Here is a 26,403-nt window from a genome sequence, read left to right as displayed (position 1 = left end):
CCCTCGTATCAGCTTTGCTTGAAGTTAGTCAGTGTGTGTGTGTGTGTGTGTGTGTGTGTGTGTGTGTGTGTGTGTGTGTGTGTGTGTGTGACTATACACAGAACCTCATTTAAAAAACACCTGCTTTAAGTTCTGGTGTTGACTGTGCAAATGTAGAACGTCTTACACGCAACATCAAAGTTGTATCTAATAAAATGTCATTTTCCCATGCTACTACGCAGCAAAGGCAAATGTTTCAATCATTTTAAAGACTTCAACAATTGCATTTTAGGTGTTTTTGGTCAAAGACAATAAGATCCTGGACCATGTGCAGTGCTCCAACCCAGGACGTGACAAAAACAATATGAACCACAGATGTGAAATGGCAGACAGACACTGTAAACTATCTTTTGCTTGGTGTAACTGAGACACAGACACAGAAGTGACTGGGGTAAAATGGCTTCTCACCTCAAACCCTTCACTCCCTGCAGGATGGAAAGAAACTAGAATGTACACATTTCTACACAACGGCAACGATTCAAAGCTAACAGAAGATTGAGGGTGATTATTTTCCTTTTAAAAAAACAACATTAGAGTCAGACTGAGGACGAGCAGCATCAAACAAAAGCAGAGCATACACATTGCATGGTGCCCCTCTAAAAGTAGCAATGAGCAGAATATCGATAGTCTTGACACTTGTATGCAGGCTGGACTGCGTGTACATTTTCTCTTGAGCATTATTCTCTGCACAATAGCTCTACTTTATGCCACTGAATGGTGTGCACGAACTTAAAAATATGGCCATCTATTAACACACCGGTCTGTGTGTCTGTGCTGCTCAGTGCTACCTTTGAGAGCAAGCCTGCAGACGCTCAGGCAATTTGCAATCATGACTGTTTGTCACTAGAGAGAAAACATGTCAGTGCTGAAATGCCTCAGTCATATTCTCTTTCAGTGTTAAAGCTTGGTGTGGCTGTGAATGCAGTGCACACATTTCTGATGAGGCTAATAACAATACCAGACATCACTGCATTAACTGTGAATGTGATACATGCAATTTGAACAGCGCTTTCTTCTGACAAGCACAGTTTTTGGAAAAGCCCTTGAATCAATCAAACATATAATTTCATCAGACAGAAAATGCAGTGCGGCCGTTTTTAGTGAAGAGTGGTGCAGTAGATGCGTGTGGGTGCCTACCCGTTTGTTGTGGTCTCCGTCTCCCTGGTACCCATCAGTGGAGTCCTTCTTACTGGCCCTCTCCTGTGAACATGACATAACCTGGCTCTCCATCTGAGGCTGCATCTCCTGCTCTGCGGCACTTGTAGCTCTCTCTTCCTCTGCCACTGCCTCCTCTTCCTCCTCCCTTTGTCTTTCTTCTCTGCTGTCTGACAGAGAAATGGCCAGTTTGCGCTCCTGCTTCAACCTCTGCCGTCTCTTGCGCCTGCTTGACCCTGAGGCTGTGGACTTTTGCGGGGAGGATCGTCCTTCAACAGGTCCCTCCCCCGAGGACTGGACTGCTGCTGGAGATGGAGCCTGTGAAAGCCTCTGGAGCTCCAGGGTCTGCCTGATGCTGTCTCTCTCGGCTTCAGCTGTCCGTAAGAGGGACTGGAGAGCCTTTATCTCCTCTTGCAGAGATTGAATCTGAGGGTGATGATCCTCAAAAGAACAAACTGGCTCAACAGCTTGTTCTTCCCTCTGGAACTTAGCTTTTCTCTGGGCATCCTGCCCCCTCATCTGCTCTCTCATAATCTCCTGTTTCTTTTCCAGTTCTTTCCCCAAGCCTTCATTTTGGGCGTTGACCTTTGCGTTTTCTTCTCTCACTTCCAACAGCTCTCCTTCCAGCTGTCCCACTTTGCTCTCTGCGAACATCAGTTGCTCTGTAACTTCAGACAGCCTCCCAGCCAAGCTTTCCTTCTCACTCAAAGTAACATTAAGTTTCTCCATTAGCTCAGTAGTATCTTTTTCTATCAAAGCTTTAGTATCTGTATTTGTGTCCTCCATGTTGATCTCTGTGCTGCTCTCCTCCAGCTCCCGAATCTGCGACTGAAGGCTGGAAATTTTCGCCTCAAACTCCAGCGTCTCCTTCAGTGTCCTCTCTTCTAACTGTGTCTTCACTTTCATGAGACACATGTACTCCTCCTTCAACTCCTGATAATTCACCTCAAAATTCTTTTCCGCAAAAGAGAAAGTATTCTTCTGCTTTTCAATTTCCTCTCTAAGCCCATCCACTTGTTGCTGTATTTGATTCTTCTCTGCTGTGACTGTCTCAATGGTCATAATTTTTGAGTCTAATTCTCCTTTTAAAGTGTTATTAGATTCTATCAACGTCTTCTTTTCTAATTCCTGCTCTTTGCATTGGTTCTCCCAACACTGTTCTTTCTCTTTTGTCTGTTTTTCGAGTGCTTCTGTCTTCTTTCGCAATGCCTTAATTTCGTTTTCCATTCTACCCCGTTCTTCTCCTCCCTTTCTAAGTTCCTCGAGCTCCACCTGAAGCTCTTGGAGCTGCAGGACAAGCTCGTCTGCTTTGGAGCTGTGCAAAGCTAGGTTTAGATCTTCTTTCAGGCCAAGAATCTGGTGCAAAAGCTCATCTCGTTCCTCAGTAAAACTCGCCTTCTCTCCTCGTAACAAATGTAGTTCTTCCTCATAACTAACACGCAGTTCGTCCAATGCTCTCTCGTGTTTGATAGCAGCTTCGTTGAGAAGGTTTTCTGTGTTCAGGAAGCTCTCCCTTTGCAATTCTTCCCGCAGAAGGGTGAGTTCTTCCTCGTGGCTAAACAGAAGCTGAGTCCTCAGTCGTTCCAGCTCTGCTTCCTGTGACTCAGCCATGCGGTCCAGCACAGCATCTTTCTCCCTTTCTAGCATCTCCAACTTGATCTTGTAATTGGTTACTTCTGATTCGTGTTTTGTTTCTGCCTCTTGTGCAGCTTCCTGAGCAGCAGCCAATTCACTCTTCAGATTCTCAGTCATCTTCTGGAGGCGCTGCAGTTCACCTTGTTGGTTTTCCTGAGAGATAAGACTGTGGGAGACCAGCTCCACTTTTTCTTTAGCAGAACGAAGATCTTGCAGAAGCTCCTCAACCTTAACCTGCAGGTTCAACTTTTCCTGCGCGACTTGGCTTAGCTCATGTATGGTTTTATCGTGCATTGCTTGGGATTGCTCTAATGTCTCCTGAAGGTCCTTAATCTTAGCATTGAGAGTGTCCACCTCAACAGTGCTAACAGTGGAGCTTTGAGACAGTTGTGCTTTTAGAAGCTCAAGCTCAACACTATGTTGCTGAATCATTTGCTCTACTTTCGCTGCATGTTGCAAATTAAGCTCCTGCTTCATCTGGACAATCTGCTGGCCGTACATCTCATCCAGCTCTGCCCTGAGAAGTTCAAGCTTCCTCAAAGTCTCTTCCTGCATTTTTTGGATGGTGTCACTCTCAGACAGGCTGCCCTGGTGACAGCGTTTCTGCAGGTCCTCTACCGTGCCCATGAGCTGCATGATTTCATTAGAGGACATTCGCTCTTTCTGCCTGGAGGTTGCAAGTTCACCCTTGCAGCTTTCTAACTCTTGTCTCTCTTTCTCCAGTTGTAATTTACAACTTTCCATTTCACTTTTAGAGCTTTCTAAGTCAGACTTAGTGCTTTCCAAATCATCCAGGCACCTTTCAAGCTCTGATTCTTTTGCAGCCATTCGCTGCTGGAGGTCGCGCAGGCGTTTTTCAGATGACTCAAGCTCATCCTCGAGCTGTGTAAGAGAGCAGTCCCGTTCTGAAATGACTCTCTCTTGCTCCGCTATCATCAGGTCTTTCTCATCTGAAGGGTGGATAACATTCTCATCTGTAGTCCTTCCAACATTAGCAAGTTCCTCTCTGAGGAGGGTCAATGACCTATCATGTTCTGTGATTATTGCAGTTTGCTCTGAAATGAACTGACTTTTCTCTTTCAGTGTTTGTGCTAGAGATTGCTCTGCTGTTCTTAACTCTGTCAGCGACTGCTCCTGACTCACAATGACTTTTTCTTGTTCAGCAATCAGCAGGTCCTTTTTGTTTATCCTTTGTGTAAATGACTCCTCTGACCTTCTCCCTGACTGCAACAAAAACAAAAGGTAACATTGAGAACATAGAGTGTAACCACTCGAATAAATGTCTAAAATATACCTACTAATGATCTGGTGTTAACAAACTAGGCAACTTCTTACCATCTCCATCTCGCTGAGTTTGTGCTGGAGCTGGTTGATGTGTTCCAGCTGTTCACTGCTCCTCTCCTGGTGCTTTCTGACCTCCATGTTCATTTCCTCCAGCTGCTGTTGGTACTGGACGAGCTGCTGCCTGGCCTGCAGAAGATCAGCTGCTGTGCTGCTGTGGCTGGTATTCCTCAGTGTCTCGCCCGCCTGAAGCTGTGATTATTAGTCAGAGTGGAGAGTATTCAGGATACGGAAAAATTAAGGATAAGCATTTCACTTCCTGTTCATAATATGTGCAAGCTCACCCCCACACACAGATTATTTGCGAATTGGACAGATGGAGAAAAAGCAGTAGTACAAAATGATTAACTGTGTGTAAAAGGATAGAATGGAGGAATATAATATAATAGTTTAGGCTAAAACAAAAATTCTGAGTTCCCACCTGCTGGAACTGAATTTGGAGTTTTTGGCTTTGTTCTGTCAGCTCCAGGAATTCTTTCATGATCTCGTCTTTCTCTTCACGAGCCTGCTGAAGGTTAGCTGTGAGCTGGGTGATGATGCCATCTCGCTGCTTCAGAGCAGCTTCGAAGTCCTGCAGCTATGAAAGAAAAATTGGCATTAAGTAAAATTACCCCATATTCAACTTAAGTTTCAACCAAGGTATGAAACAACAGCAAGAAACAGGTATTTTAAAATGCTGAAATGTGATAATCAAAACTGTTAAAATAATCTCTTACTAATATATTATTACTATATATTTTCTAATTTCACTGGCAGTAGTCTTAATGTGCAGATGTACAGAAATGCTAAAACTCCAAAGGAATGTATATAATACAGTATACAGTAAATATCAACCTGCTGCACTCCTTCTGTACCAAAGGTAGCCCTGATTTCCTCAAGCTCTCGACTCAGCTCCTCCACTGCCTGGGTCTTGGCAGCGAGCGCATCCTCCATATCCTGCATCGTACCTCCCTTTGTCACCTGTTGCAGAGGCTCCACCTCCTCCTGAATAGGACAGTAACAGTAGGAGTTAGCACAGCATTTACGTGGTTTTGGCAAAGGATCTAAGATGAGGTTTCAGGAGTGAGTTCCACACTTAGTCACCACCACAGAGCAACAGCAGTTAGTTACAAGAGCCAGGAGCCACATGAAGAAATGTGTAGGAAATATATCGATGTTATCAACTGTTCCTGTTGAAAAATGTTTTGTTTATTTTGTTGCAGAGTTAAGCAGAGTTAAGTCTGTTCTTGGAAAGAAAATGCTCTATTGCTTTTAAAATGTATTTATCCTTTTTCCAGGTTTCTTGAATTCTTCAGATTGCTGACAGTGAATTAGGTCTGATTTCTGTGGGTTCTCGAAGTAACTCAAGGGAATCAGAGGAACAAAGCAATGCCTATATTTGATATTTCTTTATTACTAGAAAAATAACAATATAGGCTTCTGCTGTAAATAAAAACCTATAACCTCAGTACAGGTAAAATTGGTTCTAAGTTCAAAATTGTTCAACTATGGTTGCAATTCCATCTCTTAGATTTCCTTTCGCTACCACTAGAGCCCAAATGAGATCTGACCTAACTCAATGTCCCACATCTGCAAAAAAATGCTTTAATATCACTGTGTCGCACTTCTCATTTGAAATGCTGTTGAATGCTGATCATATGGGAAATAATTAATAGTTTTCATCTCCCACGATGAAATAACAACTATTTCTTTAATTTCATTTGAATAATTAATTCAATGAAAATGTCGAAATGGTAAGTTATGCTAGCGCAGATATATTTCAAACAGTACTCAGTCCTATAGATCAGTTCTGACTTGGTTAATGCACTAATACTCGTCCCTGACACCTCACTGTCATCCTTGCACCTCTGTTCGACTATCACCTCAATGAATCTAAAGAGAGAAAGTCTTTGTGTAACACCTCCTGTGCTCTCTCCTTCAAGCACTTCACTGTCCTCTCCCTCGTTTTCCATCATTCACCCTCGCTCACGTCATTCTCCTCCAGCTTTCAGAGATAATTTACACCTCTAAAATGTCACAAAGCCCGGTTAAAGCCTAAACTCCTGAGTCATTTGTGCTTTCAAAACGAGAGTTTATAAGATAGTATGATTTTTTTTCTTCTTTGCATGCATTTCAAATACCTTACAAGTATTGCATGTTGCTATCCAGTCAAGTTAAAGGCATCATAAAACAGGCGTGGTTAGTGGGCTACAGGAAATTTTGCAGAAGAATATTAAAATGTGAAGCAAAAAGAGAGTAAAATCCAGCAGTCGGAGGGTTTTCGAGCAAAGCTAAAAGCAGAGCCAAAAGAACTGCTTGATCAGATTACTGTACCCAGATAAAATCCTTCGAAGACATCATTAGATTCTCTGTCATCACATCATGGCATCCATTTACCTGTTAATTCACAATGCTGTCAGTGAAACATTAAAGTTTGGCAACTGCAATGAAAAAGCCCACATAATTTCAGAAATCATCCCTGGGCAGATTTGTACCAAGTCTGATGATTTGTACGATTTATATTCTTTATTAAATGTTGGTTTTACTAAAAGAATGAATCATATAAATCATATATAAATCATCCTACTGCTACTTTAGATTTTGTCTTACATTAATAATAGTTGCTTTCAATGTTTTAACCTGTATTGTCAAGTGTCATTTGGCAACAAAACAGCAGCAAATAAAGAAGAACAGTTTTAAGAATTTCAGATGCTGCTGCCTTTGAATTGTCTCCCTGTTACAAACACCGACTGTTTTATTCGACTGGCTCACAGTCAGACAGGTTGCGCAGCAGGCAGGGACACAGTATCAGAACAGGAAAAGTTATTTATGCGCCAAAGACAAATTCTCTCAGCACATGATCACGTTATCACCTGTGAAGTGGTCTGACTCAGCGGATAATGATGACGAGATAAGCCATGAAACTGACCGACTGCAGTGACCTGCATCCTTCCACACTTGTTGCCGGTCTCCAAAGAAAACAGCAAGAACGTGCTGCCAAACTAATTAACAAGCTACATGTAAATAATGCAAAACCATGACAACTAAGGGCATGTATATAGCCCTGGGCTAAATCTTCCTCAGTCTGTGAAACTCTGTAAACTGCATCCTCTGGCAGTCAGTTATCAAACAGTCCCATCAGTAGCTTCAAGATGAGGATTTTCCAAAACAGAAAGTGTGTTGCAGCCCATAAATCCCCTATGACACAGCCACACTAGCAGCCGAATGCAGAGATGCTTAGTCTGCACGAATATAAACTTGGCACTGTGAAAAACAATTTGAGTCACCATGAAATTGAAGAAATGGTGATGACATGTTTTGAGAGAAGTCATCTCACCTCTGAGGAATAATCTTCAGCAGTAGTAGACACTTCACTCTCCGGCTGGAAAAGAGAAAAAGTAAAGCAATTTCATTAATACTTCACATTTCAGTTTGTGTGATTTCAATCATAGCACAAGACAAATCACTGCATCACACTAACCACAAATAAACACTTAATTCCAGCTGAACCTCATTTAAATCGTGGGGTCTTCTATTGTGAGATGAAAAGGGGTCTTCAAATGCAATATAAAATGCACATACTAAAATGTTCAGTCTACTTCAGAAGGCACTCTGCAATCAAATGTGTGTCTAACCCATTTCTGCTACACAGCCCCGTTCCCACTCCCACAGACTGATGACGGCCATCAGTGAAATCTTTTTTCGGGTTAATTCTAAGGGTCATAAATTGAAACTGTGTGCAGGCTGGAACAGAAGAGAAATCGAATGTGATAGAATATATCCCTAAACATAGTATGTTTGCATTTTATTAAAACCTCTTTGATAAGAGAATGTGATGCAAATTTTACTTGCAAACGCTGATGTCTAACAGGCATCAATGAGTCAACACACTTGTACTTTCAGTTCTCATCTCTTTCAGATGCCTGTGAAAGACTGTACTGACGGTATAGAAAACTTTGATCCAGTTGTGTTTCCACAGCAACCCTTTCATGCTCACAGAAAGCAGCAGAGAACCAAGCACCGTGGCCGTTTTGTCTGGGATAAGAACAACAGATTGTTGAGAGGAAAACAACAAAGACGGAGGGGAACCCAAATATTTAATTCTAAGTGGTTAAACCATTTATCTGCATAGATAATTCACACATACCACCTTGCATGATCTCAAAATTCACAACTTTCATTTGTTTGCAATGCATAGATAACAGGTCCTATCTGTGCAGCAGAAAAATACAGCATGTCCCACAGTCTTTTGTAACAGAGCAGATGAGGTTTGCTCCCAAGGTAAAAAAAAAAACAACACATTCATACATTCAATCAACCTTAAGGTCTGCTGAAAAGTATTGCAAGGCCACAGGAATTGGTTGCGCGGACCGACGCATCTCAGCCTGTTTAAAGGCAATTGTCTGTTTCCATGGCAACCAGTAGTTTTGTGGGCATGTGCTGCATCAAATGTACAGTGGGTTCATGGAAAGAGAGGCTGCACAGTGCCAATAATAAGAGCCTGAGAGGGCTCGAACGATGATTTAAAAAATGTGTAAGGGCCCTCGGGTCGCGCTTTTAGACGGCTGATTTTCTACAGGATAATGTAACTGCCTGAATATTTACTTATCATAATCATTATACAGCCTGAATGTTCAGGCTGCAGCTTTTCCATTTATCGAATGCATTCATTACAGGTTTGAAGGTCGTGTATGTTTGCAAAGCTTAGAGACCCAACACCAATTAGAATTTCAAAGATGTTTATGTGGGAAAAGAAATATTCCTTTGACTGACCATTTTTTAAATCACAAGAAACAGGGCTTGGAAGGGCTACAGTAGTACTTGTGAATAGGAAATGAATTCACAGAATACATCAACATTGAATCTTATCATCTCTGTGTTAAGATTCAAAAAGCATGCTTGATGAAGTTATCCGTCAGTGATGTATTATGCAAGGAGAGAACAAAGCTGCTGAACGTTCACCAAATCCCCAAACAACCAAACAACTTTCACAAGTTTGGAATATTTTAAAATTTACACCCAGCAATTCTGTGTATTCTTCACATAAATGGCCACAAAGCAGCACTACACACACATAATGCATAAAAAGCAAAGTATCTCTGTTGGACACTGGCTCAAGGATTTTTTAAAGCTAAAGCTGTAAGTATTATATTATTAATCAAATAAAATCCATAACCTATAAGCTAAGTACACATTAATAATAAAAAAAAAAAACTGAAGCAATAAAATGAACCTGCAGCCCAAAAAGACTTTCTAGGTGCAGAGGGAGCAGTCGTGACACGAATAAAATTAAGCTTTTAGAGACTGAACTTTTTAATTTGTAACACCACGGGAAGAATGAATGAAAGAATATATCTTGAGGTGTCACCAGCTAGCATAAAATAGTGAAGCCATAGTTTAATGATTCATTCCATAAAATAAAGTTAATTGCTTTATTATTACAAGATGTCTTTTATGAACTTAAGCAATTATTACAAATGCACATTTATGGATTTTATTTTGGGTAATGTATGAGTACTTGAAATATCACTTATTTATTTGTTTGTTTTTGTGGCTTAACAAATTTGTAACTGTCAATATGATTTTGTTTAAATCTTAAACTAAACAAGAATTACCACCTCACAGTTGAATGCCTCCGACAACCTGTCCAGCTGCAGTTTATTAGCGTGTGAATTCTTGAGTTATGGCCAAAGACGTGTTGTGTGCAGTCACAGTGACCTTGACCTTTGACCACCAAAATCTACTCAGTTCATTATTGAGTCCTAGTGAACGTTTGTACTAAATTTTAAGAAATTCCCTCAAGGTGCTCTTGACATATCAAGCTCACGGGAGTGGGATAGACAGACGGACAATCTAAAAACATAATAGGGAGATAAAAATGCTGCAAACAAGTCATGAATTTCAATTGGAGACTGTAGAATCGACTCCTTTCATCAACTTGGCGGGACATGGCATCTGTATATTTGTTTTTTGATTCATACAGCACTGCAGTTCACTGGAAGAAAGTCATTTTTACTCTGAATACTAGGAACAGGTTGATGGTTTCACTGATTTGTCCACAATTCTCCATAAAATTAGCTGCACTCTGAATTAAAATAGACTGAATACATAAAAATCATTAGTCTATGAATTGATTGGCTGCTCATGAGAAAATTAATTGGCAACTATTTTGATAATCATTTTCTTGTTTTAAGTATTTTTTTGAGTAACAATGGCAAAGGCTCAGTGACTTCACTTCAGCTTCTAAAATGTGAACATTTCCTGAATATCCTTTGGTTTTGGACAAAACAACCAGTCTCATTATATCAGCTTAGACTTTAGGAAATTTGAACACTAAACTACAAAAGACCAGGCCATTAATCGTGCAAAGATTCACCAAATCAATTGAGAGAGAAAATAATCATAACTTGCAGCCTTTCTGAACTGTGAAATAACATTATTTGTACATTATGATTTTTGGTGCCACAGATGCTGAATTTGAACACTTTGTCCAACAACACAAAATTTGTCAAAAGGAAATAGACTTGAGCTCAGTATGTGTCAATATTTCCAGTGTTAAGTATCTACCTCTATGGTGTAGGTCTGGTCATGCTTGACAGTCTCTCCGCTCCGCAGCGTCCTTGCGAAGGTAAACTCCGTGGTGGGTGGGGCTTTAGTTCCTTCTTGTGACCCATCTTGTCCACCGCCCGAGACCTCCTCTCCTCCCACAGATTGATCCGGCTCGACCTCCACCCTTCCCTGCGAATCCCCCTCCGAGTCCTCCGCTGTCTTCTTTTTCTTCTTCTTTTTCTGTTTCTTCTGGGAGTCGGCGTGAGCTTTTCTCTGGCGGTACTCAGCCAGCTGGAGAGGGAACAGAGAAACAGGAAGGTTAAAGATAAAAACTAAAATTCATACTTCAAAGGGTTGTCCTTGGAGGTAAAAAAAAAAAATAAATACAGTACCAAACACTTTAGCAACCATCCTTTTGAGTATTCTCTAGTCTACATCGTTGATTCTATTCAAAATGTTGTTTGACCCTAATGCTCAGACTATAGGGAAATAATCACCTACTTTAGCCTAATTCACAACTAATTAGTCTGTCTACAGAGGTAATACATTTAAAAAAAAATAAAACATGTCAACCTACTCTTAGTCTGCACAGTTTGGTGAAACTCAAGCGAAACATTGTGTGCCCCAAAACGGCGTCTTCCCTGCTCAGAGTGAATCCTCCCTCCCTGTGTCCATATGACCCGACACATGCTTCTTGCTGTGCCAGGCGCTAATCCCGACTAAAGGGATTACATTTTTAAACTATGTCAACAATCTGTCTAAACAACCATTAACATGTTCCTGATTAGTATTTTAAATAGTGAGAAAGAGAATAGAAAAAACTTTTTTGGGGGGGTAGAAGTACCAAGTACCAAGGATTGAACAAGGGAGTGTTTGTGTTTACTGAGGCTTCATATCTGGGATTAGAGCTATAAATCTTTTGTTTTCTCCATAATATTGTCAAATCGGTTGATTGGTTTCAATCAGTCCATAATTCTTCCTTTAAACAGAAACCCATACTGTAGATAACCACTGGATCTCAGTTTTCCTTAAAAAAAAAAATGTAATGTGGTACAAGCTATAGGGAAAAAGTTTTTTTCCTTAAAAGCATGGCTCCAGATAAGTAAGTAAATATGAATTCATTATTCATTTATTATGGTAACTCATATATGTTGAGGTGTAGGAGAATGTCACATATTGGAAGTGTACTAATTGAACGGTCTCTACTTTCCTTTAATTAGCTGAATTAGAAGTTGCAACTTCTAGGAAATTAGCATACTGTATTCCCCCCCAGTGTCATCATTTGTGTCATGTTGAAATGTCTTTTCACATCTTGTTATAGCTATGAAAAACTTATGAACCTGCTCAACCAACTCACACACACACACTTATAATTATGAGGTGAAGTCACACATGTAATATGAGCACATATTACATGCGCTAATCTAATTTCCAACTGGCCGTGAGGTATCACTCTCTCTCCCTCTCTCTCTCTCAGTACTACAGATCTCCATTATGTATGAGCAGCGGGTGACAGAAAAGAGGTGGCAGAGTCAGCTGAACAGGGCAGACAGCAGGGCTACAGGTGTCATACCACAGGTGCTGCGTGGACTGACATTGATATAGATAGGCTGTTGCCAAGGATACCGTGCTAATGCCTGCTCACCTGTCTGGGAAATGCCTCTGTGCCCCATGACAGACATCACAGACCTAAACTAGAATACATCTAGTCATATCCTGTCCTAGACTGGAAGTAAACATGGATGTAAACAATGCAGGTTTCAGCATGTATGCAAATGTTTTATTGGAAAGGTAAAGTACTGAACACCTTTGCAAGGCCCCAAGGATACATACAAGGCATGTTAGTGTTGTTGAGTCCACCTTTAAGTATAATCAACTACAGTGTATAGACTTTAAATACTTTGCTTTGGGTCTGCACTGGCTCTAGAGAAAAGTGTGATTATTTTGAAATAAAAACAATACAGAAATGCCTCACAGCCCAAGGGGATCAATTCTAAAAGCTTGTTTTATTTCAGTCCAAAAACCCATCAATATTCAGTTAATCACAGCTTATCACAAACATGCTTGTCACAAAATAACCAAATCCTGACATTTGAGAAGGTGGAATCAAAATGTTTGGTCATTGTAGCCTGAAAAATGACCAAACCCCTCTCCTGTAGCAGCAGAGCTAGCACAAAAGTAAGCACTTTTTGACTGGTCTGTTTTGGCGATGCTGCACAAAAGGTTAGAGGTTGACAGGATAGAGCTGAGAGTGGGTGTCATGATCACGTACCCCACCTACAACACACAGCTAAAAAGCTCAAAGGGCTCTTGATCTGTGCCTCTGCACCTCCACACACGCTCCACCCCTGGTCCAAATATACCTACCTATCTGTATTATCAGAAGCGCTTTATCCATCAAATAGCAGGGCACACAGAGTGAGATATGAATGAATGCCAGCCTTACAGAATGGGAACTGAGTGCTGTGATGTTACAATGACTACAACAGGGCTGTTCTTTATTTCTGACTGAATCAGAATAACACGCGAGCAGTAATGTGCAATATGCAATGGACCTGCCAGCAGAAATCACCCTGTGTTTTGGAAAAATATATAGGGAACCCCGGCCTTTCATTGAGCTGCTTATCATAGCGGGCTGTCCTATTTGGCAGGGCAGACCAGAGCGCTGGCTGAGCATATGGAGGAACGGAGCCTGTGTAGCTATATCACCATCTGGGAAGCAGAGACTACGTAGGTGTATCACCATCTGCTGTCTGAAAACATTTACACAAGCTTATTTTATACAGAGGCTATTTGTTTTTGTTTTTGTTTTGTTTTTTTTAAATCTGTGTCTAATAGTAGCTGCCAAACAGCATCAACAACAACATCCACTAAACTGTGTTTGATTTTTCTAAGGTGGTGACCTCCACTAAATGGTGATGACAACCTGGCGTTAATGTTACAGGTGACAGCGAATGTTGTGACTGTTGATTGAACACTGATGTATGTCTAAACCTTATGCAACTTTAGACATTGTGGAAGCATAAGGAAAATGTGTTTACTGTATAAATACACCATAAGGTTCTGGCAATAACAATAATATCACTGCACTGTATAGACTTGTCTACCATAAAATACATTTTACCATAGAGTTAATATCTATTATATCTATAATAGCTATTCCTTTATTGTTGCTGGGTGTATCAGGCCATTATGGGCTTTATTGTAATCAATGAACAGGACTGATCAATGACAATACTGGACTTGTATATGATATCACACTGATATGACATCAGTGATTAAAACACATATTACTGTCTGATTATTTTATCTATCTGCAGTTTTTCAGTTGGTTTGATAGAAAATCTGTCCACTCCTACATATGTACAGCCAACACATTTTGGCTCTCAAGCATCTTGATCTTTAGGCTATTAGTCATCCCTGTAAATTGTTACTATAAAAATGTTAACATCAAGAAGTGCAAATATCAGTATGTACAAACTTTATTTGAAATGGTTTGAACAGCTTTATGTTATCCATGATAATAATTGAGAAACAGAGCTGGCCAATAACAATAGGTCAACATCAGTAACTCTTATGTTTTTATGAAATTATGACATACAAAAAGTTAATGTTCTTCCCAGAAGAAAAAAAAAAGCACACTTAACGCACAAGTCTATTTAAGGCAAGTAGTTTAGTACATGTGAGGCTTATGTCATATACTGTTAACAAGTGTAACTTACAAAGGACTCATAGTAACTCACAGTAAGTAACAAAGTGGAGTTCTATAGTTTATTTTATGATTTCCCAGCACTGCTGTAAACAGTCCACTGGCGCTAAAGGGAAGCTCACTGCCTCCCATGTCATGTCATGTGCCAATGACGGAGCCAGAAACACTGTGTTAGTCAACACGCAGCTACTTGAGGGCCTAAATCCCCTATTTTACACACACTTACCAGTTAACACGGCAACGATAGCTAATAGACCCGAAAACAAAGCAACAGCAACTGAAGCTACGTCAGCCCCACCTGTTTCACCATCAGCACAACAGGTGGAGCTACATCTGTGAAAGAGGCTCCAAACATAGAGGCAGAGGAGTCACCATGTCACATGTATGTCTTAAAGACAAGGGTTAAAAGCTGTACTGGAGTCTCTTTACACCAATGTTTTGAGTGGCAAGTAGAGTCATTTCTGTGGTTTATATCCTTTAACAGCAATACTTCTCATGTGCATAATGGGGCTGAATAATTATTGTAAATATTGTCAGAATCGTAGTGAGAGAGAAGGTGGTTCTTGTTTCTCTCTGAAATATAATCTTATTTTTCACAATCCTACATGCCTTTGCTTTTTCACGAACTCCGAGCCACAGTCAATGTCAAGTATCTTATAGCTACTCCAGAGAATTATTGAGGTGCTTGTGCAGCATCATCCTCCTAATGACAGCAGCCACAGTCTCCTTCCTAATCCTAGAGACAACTGAGTCCACCATGAAACACAGAAACGTCTCAAAAGAAGGCTGTTCCAAAAAAGCAATGCATTACATCAGCCACAGCTTTAAAATTTTTCTTTTCATGTGTAACAGCTCAGTACTGGCATGAACCATGGGCCAATAATATTTTTCTATTAAAATAATCCAATCTAACTTCAACTATATGCTGGAATTTGGCCATCTGAAGTACATGGCATGTAGGTGCACCGCCCTGGGTTTGAATCTAGCCTACAGGGTGATTTTTGCATGTCCTCACCCTCTTCCATCCCATAATTTCATTTCCTTGTCTTATACACCAAAAATGTAGCACCTTGTTTTTTTTGGAAGTTTGTGTAAGTTATGGAATACATTTTCATCCATAACAAACTGCAGCTGTTCTCTAACACAATGTCATGACTTAACATTTTCCAAGCTTGTGAACTGACACAAACCAGACTGGCAAAAAATATTATGTGCGTGATCAAACACACCGAAACACGAGACTAAAAAAAACAGCAAAAAAAAAACATTATGGTCCCAAGAGTTAAAATCTGATCTTGATGAAACAAACTATTGTCTTAAAGCTGTGAGGAATGAGGCATTTTGTGCAAACAGATGCTTGTTCCAGTCTGAAAACATTTTCTCTCATACTTGACAGTGAAGCCCAGACAGCCTCTTGCATCATGTCCATTAGTTATCAGTTATGGTGTGCCAGAGCATCTTCAAATGACATCTATACTTTCCTGCCTCTAGAGCTCTCTGCAAGATGCTGGCTATTGCGATATTGCATCAAATGAAAACGACTTATCAAAGGAGGGTAAAGTGCCCCCCCCCCCCCCCCCCCCCCCGTCATCAGGAACGTTTATAGAATGGCACAGAAAATTCAGTCCAGTCATCATCCAGGCTGTAGCTAATTAAAACTGGGCAGCTGTTAGACCATCACATTCAATTAATCACCTGGCAATCCCTTCTCGAGCAGCAGAGCATGCCAAAACAAGGGTTTCAAAAGTATTCAGTGTTTTGTTGTTGCATTACAGGTGATAAATACTGTAGCCTGAAAGTAAAACTCTCCATCATTTAAGCCAGTTAATAAGCCATGATGGTTATAGCCCATTCACCACATAGAGCGATGCAGACTGTATTCATGCTTAGTCACCTGAAGGATTAACTATTCAGGCCTTTGCTAAGTAGATTAACTTGTACCTTTGCTGTCCTCAAAACCTCCAACGCTGCCCGACAGTGACACTGACCTGTAGGCTATCTGGAAACCCCGAGAAAGCCTACTTTTATCACTATAAAAGGTTCGTTTAAGACTATAGCGTATTGCAATTTGGCTTGTAGATAATGTCAATAAGGCATCTTTCTAGCATCACAATTAGCAGTCAAAAGCACAAACAGAAGCATTACAACATTGGTCACCAGATATTCACTTCCCTGATCCTCATTTGGCAGCAAGCTACCCAATTCTGCATGGATACAAAGTAAATACATTAAGCCATTAGCATAATAGCAGAAGCTCTACTTGCACATTTGTAATATGTGCCCGTAACACACATCAGAGAAGCAGAGAAACAAACAAGCATGCGATCCTTAGTGAGTCACGTCTGCATCCCTTGGGCCAAATTAAGCAAATACTGCAGTGCCCACCCCCTGAGCCAATCGGTACAGTTCTGAAAATGCAGGAACAGCAAATGGTCTGGCACACTTTATTCCCTAAAGTGACATTAAATATCAGCGCTGCTCAGCATACTGAGTGTGATGGACTGACGGACAGACAGAGCAGGACTGATGTACAGACAAAAAGAAGCAAACATCTCAATCTTAACTTGTGACAACCACTGACATGAAACATCTCGTTTCCATGTTTAAGTTGATAAAATGTAACTGCACTGGACTACAAAGAGAATTATACACAATTTTTTCCTATAAGTGGCACTAGAAGGTGACTTTATTCTTAGAAGCCTTGTTGAAGCAAGCATAGCAAACATGTTGGTGAAGAAATATCAAGAAGCGAGAGCGCTGAAGTCACAATCTTCCCCCGTAATGATTGTAAAAGGTGTCATACGGCATCTGAGCCTGTGAGTTATTTTGACCTGACACAAAATCTTACACCATCTTACACCCATCATTGTTGCAGTGATGGGTGTTTTTCAAGAACACTCTCAAAAGATGAGATTTAAGGGTGCCATTAAGGCACTTGTCAATATGGCCCATTTTCCTCACAGAGAAGTGAAAAGAACAATAAATCTGCAGCTAATGTCTTGGAACAATAGCTTGGAAACACCAGCCCACAATTGGTGCTTTGCTCATTGTTTGGAATGACTAATAGGCACTTTCTTCGTACATCAATTCGAGCAAGCTATACAATAGATGACTGACAGTTTTAACTTCACTCAGACATCAGCATGGACGCTTCCTACACCTGATTCAAGAAACAACCAGTCACTGTCACTAGTCTTTTCAAACTGCTGTTCTGAAAAAGTCATATTTTTCTGAACTATCACCAAAATCAATTTCTGTTAAAAAAAAAAATGAGGCAAAGGATGCAGAGTCATTATTTATTTTAGAGTTAAAACAAGTTTTCTTAAATTTTGGAAGCGCTAAAGCAAGTCATGTCATGTCATCATCCAAACCCTGCCCACAGCTTGCTAACTGACTCCAGCATATATCAGCTTGGATTCAATGTAAGCTTGCAGGATCCAGCTAGAGTTTGGGAGGCTATTAATAAATAATAATGTCCTGGATATCCCTGTGAGCCATTATCAATGTGTTATTCAGTGAAATTACTTGTGCAGGTTTCTCCTTTGCATGTGACAACATGGTGACATGGAACTATTATGAAAACAGCGGTGAAATCCCCCTGCAGTACAGAGGGGCCTTTTATAAACCAAAATGCCAAAGCCATAACCAGGGAGATGGTCTCTCTTAAGGTCCCTCCCACTGTGCGAACCTAGAAGCAAGAGCACCAAAACTACTGTGAATCCAGGAGAGACCAAATGACACATCCAGCACAGCATATCAGATGCTTCTCTGCAGTGTCAGGGTGAAAAGTGTTTGGATTTTAGCACCTTTTGAAGTCAAGATTCTCAATACCGACTTTTATTATAATGTCCGTAAATGTATGAGGTTTACAGAGAAGCATCAATTTGGAGAGTAAGGAATAGTTAATAATAGTGGTGACAAGTACTTCAGCTAAAATAAAGTGATAAGGATTAATTATACACTAATTAGATTATACACTGATCCAAACATTTTCCTATTTAATTGCACTCTCTGCTGTACACATGCTTGATCCAATTAGCCGACTGTCTTCAGGGTGAATTATAATAAGGTACATTTATCTATTATGGGACCAGAGAGAGGTCTGCACGTCACGTACTGCTCTGAAGAATTCAGATGTTTGAGTTCACATTTATCAATAACTGTGCTGCAAGGTCATGCAACACCTCAGTCAAAGTTATAAGTGCATGTCTCAGGCAGTGCAGCGTGCCATTTATTTCATTGCCACCAAACAAGCTCATTTCTGTGACAAAATAAAACTGACATGGATATTCACCCAGGTTTACAAGGCAACATTAGATCCACCATTATCCTACCCTATGGCATAAGTTGCTGGATGGCAAGGCGGGTGAGAAGGTGTGTGTGTGTGTGTGTGTGTGTGTGTGTGTGGGGGGGGGGGGGGGGGGGGGGGGGGGGGGGTTGTCCTGACCTAATTCTTGATGCTGCTTATTGATAACGCTAATGGCAGCACAAGTCTAACATGTGGGGCAATGTTTGCTCTAGCTAGTGGGGATATGTCCTGTAAATCCTGTTCCACCAGCCTGTCAAGCCTCACTTCAGCCGGCGTCTGTAAGCCTCCGGTAACGATGTGGCGGCCTGACTTGCGGGTGATTAAGTTTAACGTCGCGGGCACAGAAAGGCGGCACCGGGGTAACGTTTCAGACATGCTGCATGACAAAGGAGGTGGTGGCGAGCTGCAGCAAACCCAGCGCCGGCTGTCAGTGCGGGGCGCATGTTTGCTGGGACTGACAGCTGAGAGGGGGGGGGGGTATGAAGGGTAGGGAGGGGGGAGGGTATTAAAAAAAAAAACAGCTGACAGACCCAGCTGTGAGAAAATAAGTTGTCAGCAACATTAAGTTACTACTTCACAGCCGTGATAGCGGTGTTACTGACTTACTGAGCTAACACCAGAAACTGAGAGTCCTACCTTTGCTTTGCCGGCCTCCAGCTTCTTCTGCCTCTCCTCGTCTTCCATCACCGCTGTCCCTGCTGCGGAAACGAGAGGGAAGCTGCTTCATACGAAATATCAGCGAGAGAAAACTAAAAAGCCAGCGGTTAGATCTCTGTCGTCCGGCTCACAGCTCGCTGTCAGAGACTTCCACCCGCTTTTTACTAGCTGCTGTCTCCTTGTTGGTAGTCCGCCGCCATGTTTTCCACGTAAACATGAGACTCAACCATGATGACGTCGTGTAGGTGCCTTCACGGCCACGCCCACTGTCATTCCACTGGTGGTGCCTTCAGGCGCCGTTATAAAGGTCGGAATTTTTCTCAGAATCGGAATCAGCTTTGCTATCCGAATATGTTTGTGCCATTGATGTACTACAGACACACCTGTCTATGTAAGGCCTCACAGCTGACGGTGCATATCAGAGCAAAGACCAAGCCATGAGGTGGAACAACAGGGATCCTTCAGAGCAATCAGGGGAGAAGGACCTGAGGTGACCAAGGACCTGATGGTCACTCGGGTTGAGCTCCATAAACCTGTGTGGAGAGGGAAGAAACTTCCAGAAGGACCTCATGGTTTGGGTTTTGCTCTGATATGCATTGTAAGCAGTGAGACCCCGTGTGTGCCTTTCCAAATCCTGGGGGGGGGGGTAAAATGATCTGTAAGTGCCATTTTATGTCAGGGTGGAAGTAATTTTAACCACTTTACATACTGGTGAGTAGTTGGATTTATTTTAAAAGCTCATCATATTGTGTGTAAAATCTTGATTTGTAAAGAAACTACAATATACCTTAAAAATTAATTTAGTGGAGTAAAAAGTACAATATTTCTTTGTGGAGTAGACCTGTAAAGTGGCATCAAATGGGGATGCATGTACCCCATAATTGTTGAAACACAGCATCTTAGTAATTGTACTTGCAGCATAATAACTGAACATTTGCTGACTCTTTAAAACATCTTGAATAAACTTTATATCTCTGTTATTTTTGCTTATTAATTTAGTTTTTTCTCATGTTTCAATCACTGAAGTTTAAAAGAAATGGTTATTTATCGAGGCAATACAGACAATTGTAGAATCACTAAATGTTACAATTAATGTACAGCAATTTTGTGAATTATTATCAATAATATAATCAACATATGTGATTATTATAATTTTTAATAATGACATACATTTCACTGTATTATATGCAGTCTGAATTCTGCTTAAAATGTCTGCACAGTTTCTATGGTAACAGGAGGAGAGGTTGCCCGAGTTGTCCCACTTGAGACTAAACACTAAATATTTTCATTTCAAAGCTGTATTTTCTCCTGATAAAGGCTTCATCCATCACCTCACATTTTGCAGTACAACAGCTGACTGGGTTATTTTGGGTATGTTTTAAACAATAGTGGAATTTATTTCCTTAAAGAGGAAACATTTGAGCTGTCTTGCATGGCTGAAAGGGGACAGCAGGTAACATGAGAGACTGGCATCAGCTTCTAGGACAGATGGGAGGCAATAGTGGAAAGGATAGCCAATATTTTACCTTCAGACTCATTGTGGAAGTGATCTGTTTCTTCAAATAGTTCACATATAATTAGAACAGGATATGATGATGCATGGTCACTTGTTGGAAGCTAAAGACTTGCCTTGTATATGCTCTGCAGACATTTCCAGGATGTAACTCTATTATGACTTTATGATAAGTCCAGATTATATTATAATGTCAGTCAATTATAAAATAAAATAAAATAATGCATATTATTCTGGTGGAGAGTTAAACGTAGATGCAAACTCCCTTTCAGGTTGTTAGAAACTGCACATTCACAGAAAACAAACACATTTTGTCCTCAATTTTAGCCAGAGCCCTGGTTATTGTCCAAGCATCTTTAAATTAAAATATTCTCTTACTTTGTGGCTCAACATGATTTTTATAAAATATGAAATGTTCAAACAAAACCTGCTGCATTCACAAGTTCCCACACTGTAAGTTTCTATTCTGCTTCTTAAATTGCTGAATGGAAACATACCAGCGGCAGCAGCAGCCGCAGCAGCAGGAGAGGATGCTCTGCGTCTTCGGCTGACAGGAGCTGAGCAGCTTATCGTCTGGCAGATCTTGAATTCCACCCATCTTCTTTTGGACATTATAACCTGTTTGATCCCACCTGTGAGCACTCGCTGCTTGTGCAACAAAGTCTGCAGGAGCCACTGAGCATTTGAAAGCTTCGTCAGTTTCTGAATTATTGATTCACTGAAGGAGTACTGTGTCAACCGTTAACCAAGAAACTTTACCAAGTAGACCCCATCAAATGGATCAGGACAGGATTCCATGTAATATTAAAAACACAACAGCAGTGTTGCGTGAAGGCAGAACTGTGCATCAGGCAGGATTTGTTCCTCCAGACAACAGCACAAGCTTGAAGCTCAGCGGTGACACCTGGAGCCGAGGCCTGGTCTCAGCTGCTGCCCTTGACAGCCGATACCATGGCGTCCATCCAGCCATCAGAGCTTTCCATGTCTCCTCTGTGGGAGTGTGGAAGCTACACTGAGGGCAGCCACGGCTCCTATGTAACAACAGAAAATAACTCACCAGTTTAGCTCAATGATGTTTTTCCATCCTGATCTCTGCTGCCCCCAATTCTCCAAATAATCAGTTCCTGCAGGTTTAAAATCAGTTGAGTCAGCAGCCTTTTGATTTATCTTATTTTTTCGTCATTAGCAGGATAAACACTGTATGAAAGGACACGGCTGCCTAATAATTGACAGAATGGCAGCCTTATTGTTTCAAAAGAGCCCACAATGTCCAGTAGACGTTCAGCAATAACACAAAACAGGCGATGTGACCGGATTTCAACAGACACATAGTGAACTGCACACAAGTTGACTTCAACCAGAAATAAAGGGGCATGCTGCACACTAATTTGCCTATTTATTAGGTACACTACACCACATTTTAGAAAACACCTATAAACGCTGTGAATTTGAATCAATGCCCCTCTGAACACGACTCACACAAGATGAATTCAGTATAAGAGTGGTGGAAGATGCATGTTGCATTTCTTTTATTTTGAAAAATTGGATTTTTAAAAAATTATTATGTAGCATAAGCCACAGGTTTAGTTTGAGTGGCCATGGGCTCTGATTCGTTCCCTCTTATCAGCGTAAGATCAAATTCAGATGCAACTTTCTGTCTCATCTCTTCCACTTTTCCCGTCTCATCATTTGCCCTTCACTAAAAATGATTTAATCAGGCAGCAGCGTAGGCCAGAAGAGTTTCTCCAAATCACATCGTTATGCAAACACAGTCAAAAGTGCTTTGGACAAGTGTGAGAAAAGTGGAACTACATGTATAAACGGAAAATAAATGGTGTCCTGATGATGACCGAGACTAAATAAAATGGAGGAAACTGTTTTGTCCAAAACACTACACTCACTTTAGCCTCACAGCAGCAGAGAGAAAGTTCATTTGCATAATGACAGTATCACTGTGCTGTATTAAAATATTCATAAGTGGTGGACTCATCTGTAAAGAGAGGCAGTGGGTCAGCAGGTTTTTCACTGCCACGCTGTGAGCCACAACACATGCCAAATGGTCTCTTGTATCTCATGGGCATACAACAACGTCAGCCATATGGCTCTCACAAAATTGAGCATTAATGTCTTGAACCCACAGTCGAATATATTCTGTAACTTAGCGTTGTTTATCATTATGCAAAGCATTAAACTTCCCAGGTATCATAATATAGCTATGAATAGCCAAAAAAAATGTCTGTGTACATTCTGTGCAAAGTAGCAGTAATTACACAGGGCTGTCGCCACCAGTGAAAATACAAAGGTCCTGCCCTTTGTGTTGTATGGGGAAATCTGGGTGTTTTATGTAAACTCCTCTCTACCATAGAATACAGCACTTTATAGACTAATTTTATGTAACAATAGTGAAATTAAATTAAAATATAAAGCAGCAATTTCCACCAGAACAACACCCTAGCATTGTGGAGAAGGCCTTGAACATTCACACCATCCACTGCAGAAAGAAAATGTACAGAAAACACAATTAAACAGTTGAACCAGTTTACTTATTTAATACGAATTGTCAACTTCATTTATCAATTTGGCTGATGAAAAAATTTCTAAAATCCTGCTTACAGAGCTGCAACTTGTGTGTTTCCTACCTCATCACTGTGATGTACTGACCTAGATGAACACAGCAACATTATTGTGACCGGGTTAAATGCCCTCTTATTCCAACTGATTCTCATTTTATCATCAGTTACGCTACAATCTCATGTGGAAACCAAACTCCTAAATGTCAGCCCCTTGCTTCCATCTAGTGGTTGAAAATTACACTTTTTTTTTTTTTTTTTTTTAACTCCACGGCGCTAGATGGCCCTAATCAACAACATGCTTCACGGTGGGGGTCAAAGTTCACGTTTCCGCTGTGTCCTGTCCAAAAACATGCCCATCTCCCCGGCACCTACCACACAGAGAGAAGCCGCATATGGATATAAACATGGTATGTGCTGTTTGATACGTTTCTGCAACAATGCTAAAGGCATCATGCAACATTGTCAGTCTACCGAGGGGCAACTTCACAAAAAAAAAGCAGATACTTTCGGTTTGAAGTTCACCTCAGCGCTGCAGAGGTGGCAGGAAACACACACTGAAGTTCAGATTTGAGGTGCTACACTGGACAACTTTACATTTGTGCTTTTTACTCCTTTCTATTTGAGTTAAATGTAATTAGAGTTCAACTTAGCTCCAATTTAACCAGATACAACAATGTAATGTTAATTGATAATAATTAATATGTAAATGCAACACACATAAAAAGTTATATGACACCCTATAATACCGCCTGTGCTTTTATTTCAGTAATATGTACCTTTGGCTGGTAATAGGGGATTTTTATAGTGTGGTATGGCTTCTTTTATTTCAAGCATCTGTGAAGGTGAAGGATCTGAGTACATGAAGACATTCTCATTATTACCAGTTGTTATCTGTGTTGAGTTGTGTTTGAGTTCTTTTGCTATTTTGACCTGACATTAGATAAATGTTTATTTTTCTTCCTGTAGTTCTACTGACACTGGCAGTGATGTGACAGAGTAGCTCTCCTCACTGAAAATGGCTGTGGCACCTGGAGTGAGGGCTCTCCTCAGCCTCCATCAATCGGCGACTTGGCAGCACAGCTTTGGGCTCATCAAAGTACTGTTGAGAGCAACATGCCTTCCCAGGAGGCTTTGCAGTGCTCCTACAGGAGGAGATGAGACGAAGCCACCGGTGAACACAGAGAATGAATCTCTGCTGGAGAACCTGAATCTCATGGGAGTTGATGTGAAGATGGCACGCCAGCGTCAGCCTGGGGTGCTTCGTAAAGCCTTCACTAACGAGAAAGGCCTTGCTCAGTTTCTGCAAGGAAAAGGTGCCAGCCGCCGAGTCATCGCCAGCATCATATCTCGTTATCCTCGCGCCATCACCCGCTCCATTTCTCACTTGGAACAGCGCTGGGAGCTGTGGAGAAACATCTTCAAGACGGATTCAGAAATTGTGACCATCCTGGAACGTTCACCTGAGTCTTTCTTTCGGTCCAGTGATAACTGGAACTTGGAGAAGAACATAGCTTTTCTGACCTCGTTGGGACTGAACACCAAAGACCTCCACCGGCTTCTGACCACAGCACCACGGACTTTCTCCAACAGCTTAGAGCTCAACAAGCAGATGGTGGAGTTTCTGGAAGATGTCTGTGCAGAGCTTGGTGGGAATAATCCAGAGCAGTTTGTCAGATCTGTCATATCCAGAAACCTTTACATTCTTATCCGAAGCATAAAGAGAGTTAAGACAAACATTGATAACCTGAGAGCATCTCTCGAGCTAAGCGATTCAGAGCTGCTGGCTCTTTTGCAAGGCCCTGGAGCAGAAATTCTGGACCTTTCCAATGAGTATCTGAAAAAGAATTTTAACAGCCTTCAGCAGAAGATGGCTTCACTTGGCTGTGAGAAAGCTGACATCAAAAAACTGATCATTAGCTATCCAATGGTTCTCTACATTGGGCCAGACACATTGAGCTCTAAACTGGACTGTCTCCTGGCAGGAGGAATAACGATGCAGCAGATACTGGAGAAGCCCAAGGTTTTGGACTACAGCACACAGAACATTACAGCGCGACTAGAGGAGCTTCAGAGAGTGGGATATGACTTCCAGAAGAATGGCATCAACATCCTGGACTCTAGCCGAAAGCGGTTTGATGCAAAGATAGAAAAGCTTTCTGTCTCAGCAGATGAATGAATGTAGTTGCTTATAATGTTAAGACAATGTTGGTGGCTGCTTATACTTGAATGTAGCTTCAGGATAATCATACCTTCTGGTTTCAACATTTGTAACTTCATCTTGTCACTAAAATATAAGTTCCATTATCTTGTAGGGCTACAACTTCATTATCCATGAATCTGCCAATAGATTTTCTTGATTAATTGTTTGGTTTCTAAAGTGTCAGAAAATAGTAAACATGACATTCACAGCTTTCCAAAGTCCATGGTGACATCTTCAAATTGCTGGTTTTGTCCAATCAGCTTCACTTTGCCATCACACAAGATAAAGAAATGAGCAAATCCTCACAGTTTAGAGACTGGAGGGTTTGAATGTTTGGCATTTTTGAAAAAAAGACTAACAAATAATCAAGTATCAAAAAAGGTATCACTTAATTTTATGTTGACTGACTAATCAATTAATGGACTATTAACTGTTTCAGTAGTGTATTGAAAAGTATGTTAAATATTGACAGCTGCTCAAAGCTGTCAGGCTGCTTTTTTTCTTGTTCATTGTTTGTAAATGACTAAATGTAGATGCAATCTTGAAATAAAGGTGATGTCCAAACAAGGGCATAAAATCTGACTACATTTTCCATCCATACTTCCTGTTCTTTTATGTACTTGTATAAACAGGTATTTTTTGTCTGTTTTTAGCAGTATAAAAGATGGGTCTGTACCATTTTGAGTAAAACATGTTATGCATATTCAAATAATAAGGGTATTCTCATCTCTTGAATACAGACAT

At 40.8% G+C, this 26,403-nt stretch overlaps 2 protein-coding genes across 7 annotated transcripts in view; one reads left to right on the top strand and one right to left on the bottom strand.

Annotated features, from left to right (window-relative positions):
* Positions 1-19,601, bottom strand: part of akap9 (A kinase (PRKA) anchor protein 9) — a 64,023-nt gene extending 44,422 nt beyond the window's left edge. For 3 of the 4 annotated variants that reach the window (XM_071499398.1, XM_071499401.1, XM_071499399.1), the window contains exons 1-8: positions 19,353-19,601; positions 10,717-10,989; positions 7,487-7,531; positions 6,484-6,546; positions 5,005-5,154; positions 4,592-4,747; positions 4,165-4,362; positions 1,177-4,053 (exon numbers count right to left, since the gene is read on the bottom strand). In XM_071499398.1, coding sequence (XP_071355499.1) covers positions 1,177-4,053; positions 4,165-4,362; positions 4,592-4,747; positions 5,005-5,154; positions 6,484-6,546; positions 7,487-7,531; positions 10,717-10,989; positions 19,353-19,400 — 3,810 coding nt within the window. In that variant the 5' untranslated portion in view covers positions 19,401-19,601. The remainder of the gene's footprint in view (positions 1-1,176; positions 4,054-4,164; positions 4,363-4,591; positions 4,748-5,004; positions 5,155-6,483; positions 6,547-7,486; positions 7,532-10,716; positions 10,990-19,352) is intronic. The other variant, XM_071499400.1, reaches the window with a different exon arrangement.
* A 4,180-nt stretch (positions 19,602-23,781) lies between these two features.
* LOC139633626 (transcription termination factor 1, mitochondrial) lies at positions 23,782-26,241 on the top strand. 3 transcript variants are annotated; one of them, XM_071499406.1, is made up of 2 exons: positions 23,782-23,866; positions 24,426-26,241. In XM_071499406.1, exon 2 carries the CDS (start codon positions 24,475-24,477, stop codon positions 25,633-25,635), a length of 1,161 nt encoding a protein of 386 aa, XP_071355507.1. In that variant the 5' UTR covers positions 23,782-23,866; positions 24,426-24,474; the 3' UTR covers positions 25,636-26,241. The 3 variants fall into 3 exon arrangements, with proteins under 3 accessions (XP_071355507.1, XP_071355509.1, XP_071355508.1); XM_071499408.1 differs by having other exon boundaries at positions 23,802-23,866; positions 24,444-26,241; XM_071499407.1 differs by lacking the exon at positions 23,782-23,866 and adding an exon at positions 23,912-24,031.
* Positions 26,242-26,403: the final 162 nt, after the last annotated feature.

The sequence above is a fragment of the Trachinotus anak genome, unplaced genomic scaffold (genome assembly GCF_046630095.1).
Source record: "Trachinotus anak isolate AG129_WGS33_773 ecotype Australia unplaced genomic scaffold, CSIRO_AGI_Tana_v1 ptg000016l, whole genome shotgun sequence".
NCBI lineage: Eukaryota > Metazoa > Chordata > Actinopteri > Carangiformes > Carangidae > Trachinotus > Trachinotus anak.
Note: the sequence above shows the minus strand (reverse complement) of the source record. Positions and strands in the feature narration are given on the sequence as shown.

What these genes read in the sequence shown, in the direction of transcription:
- LOC139633626 (XM_071499406.1), top strand. Translation starts at nt 24,475, where the DNA reads ATGGCTGTGGCACCTGGAGTGAGGGCTCTCCTCAGCCTCCATCAATCG.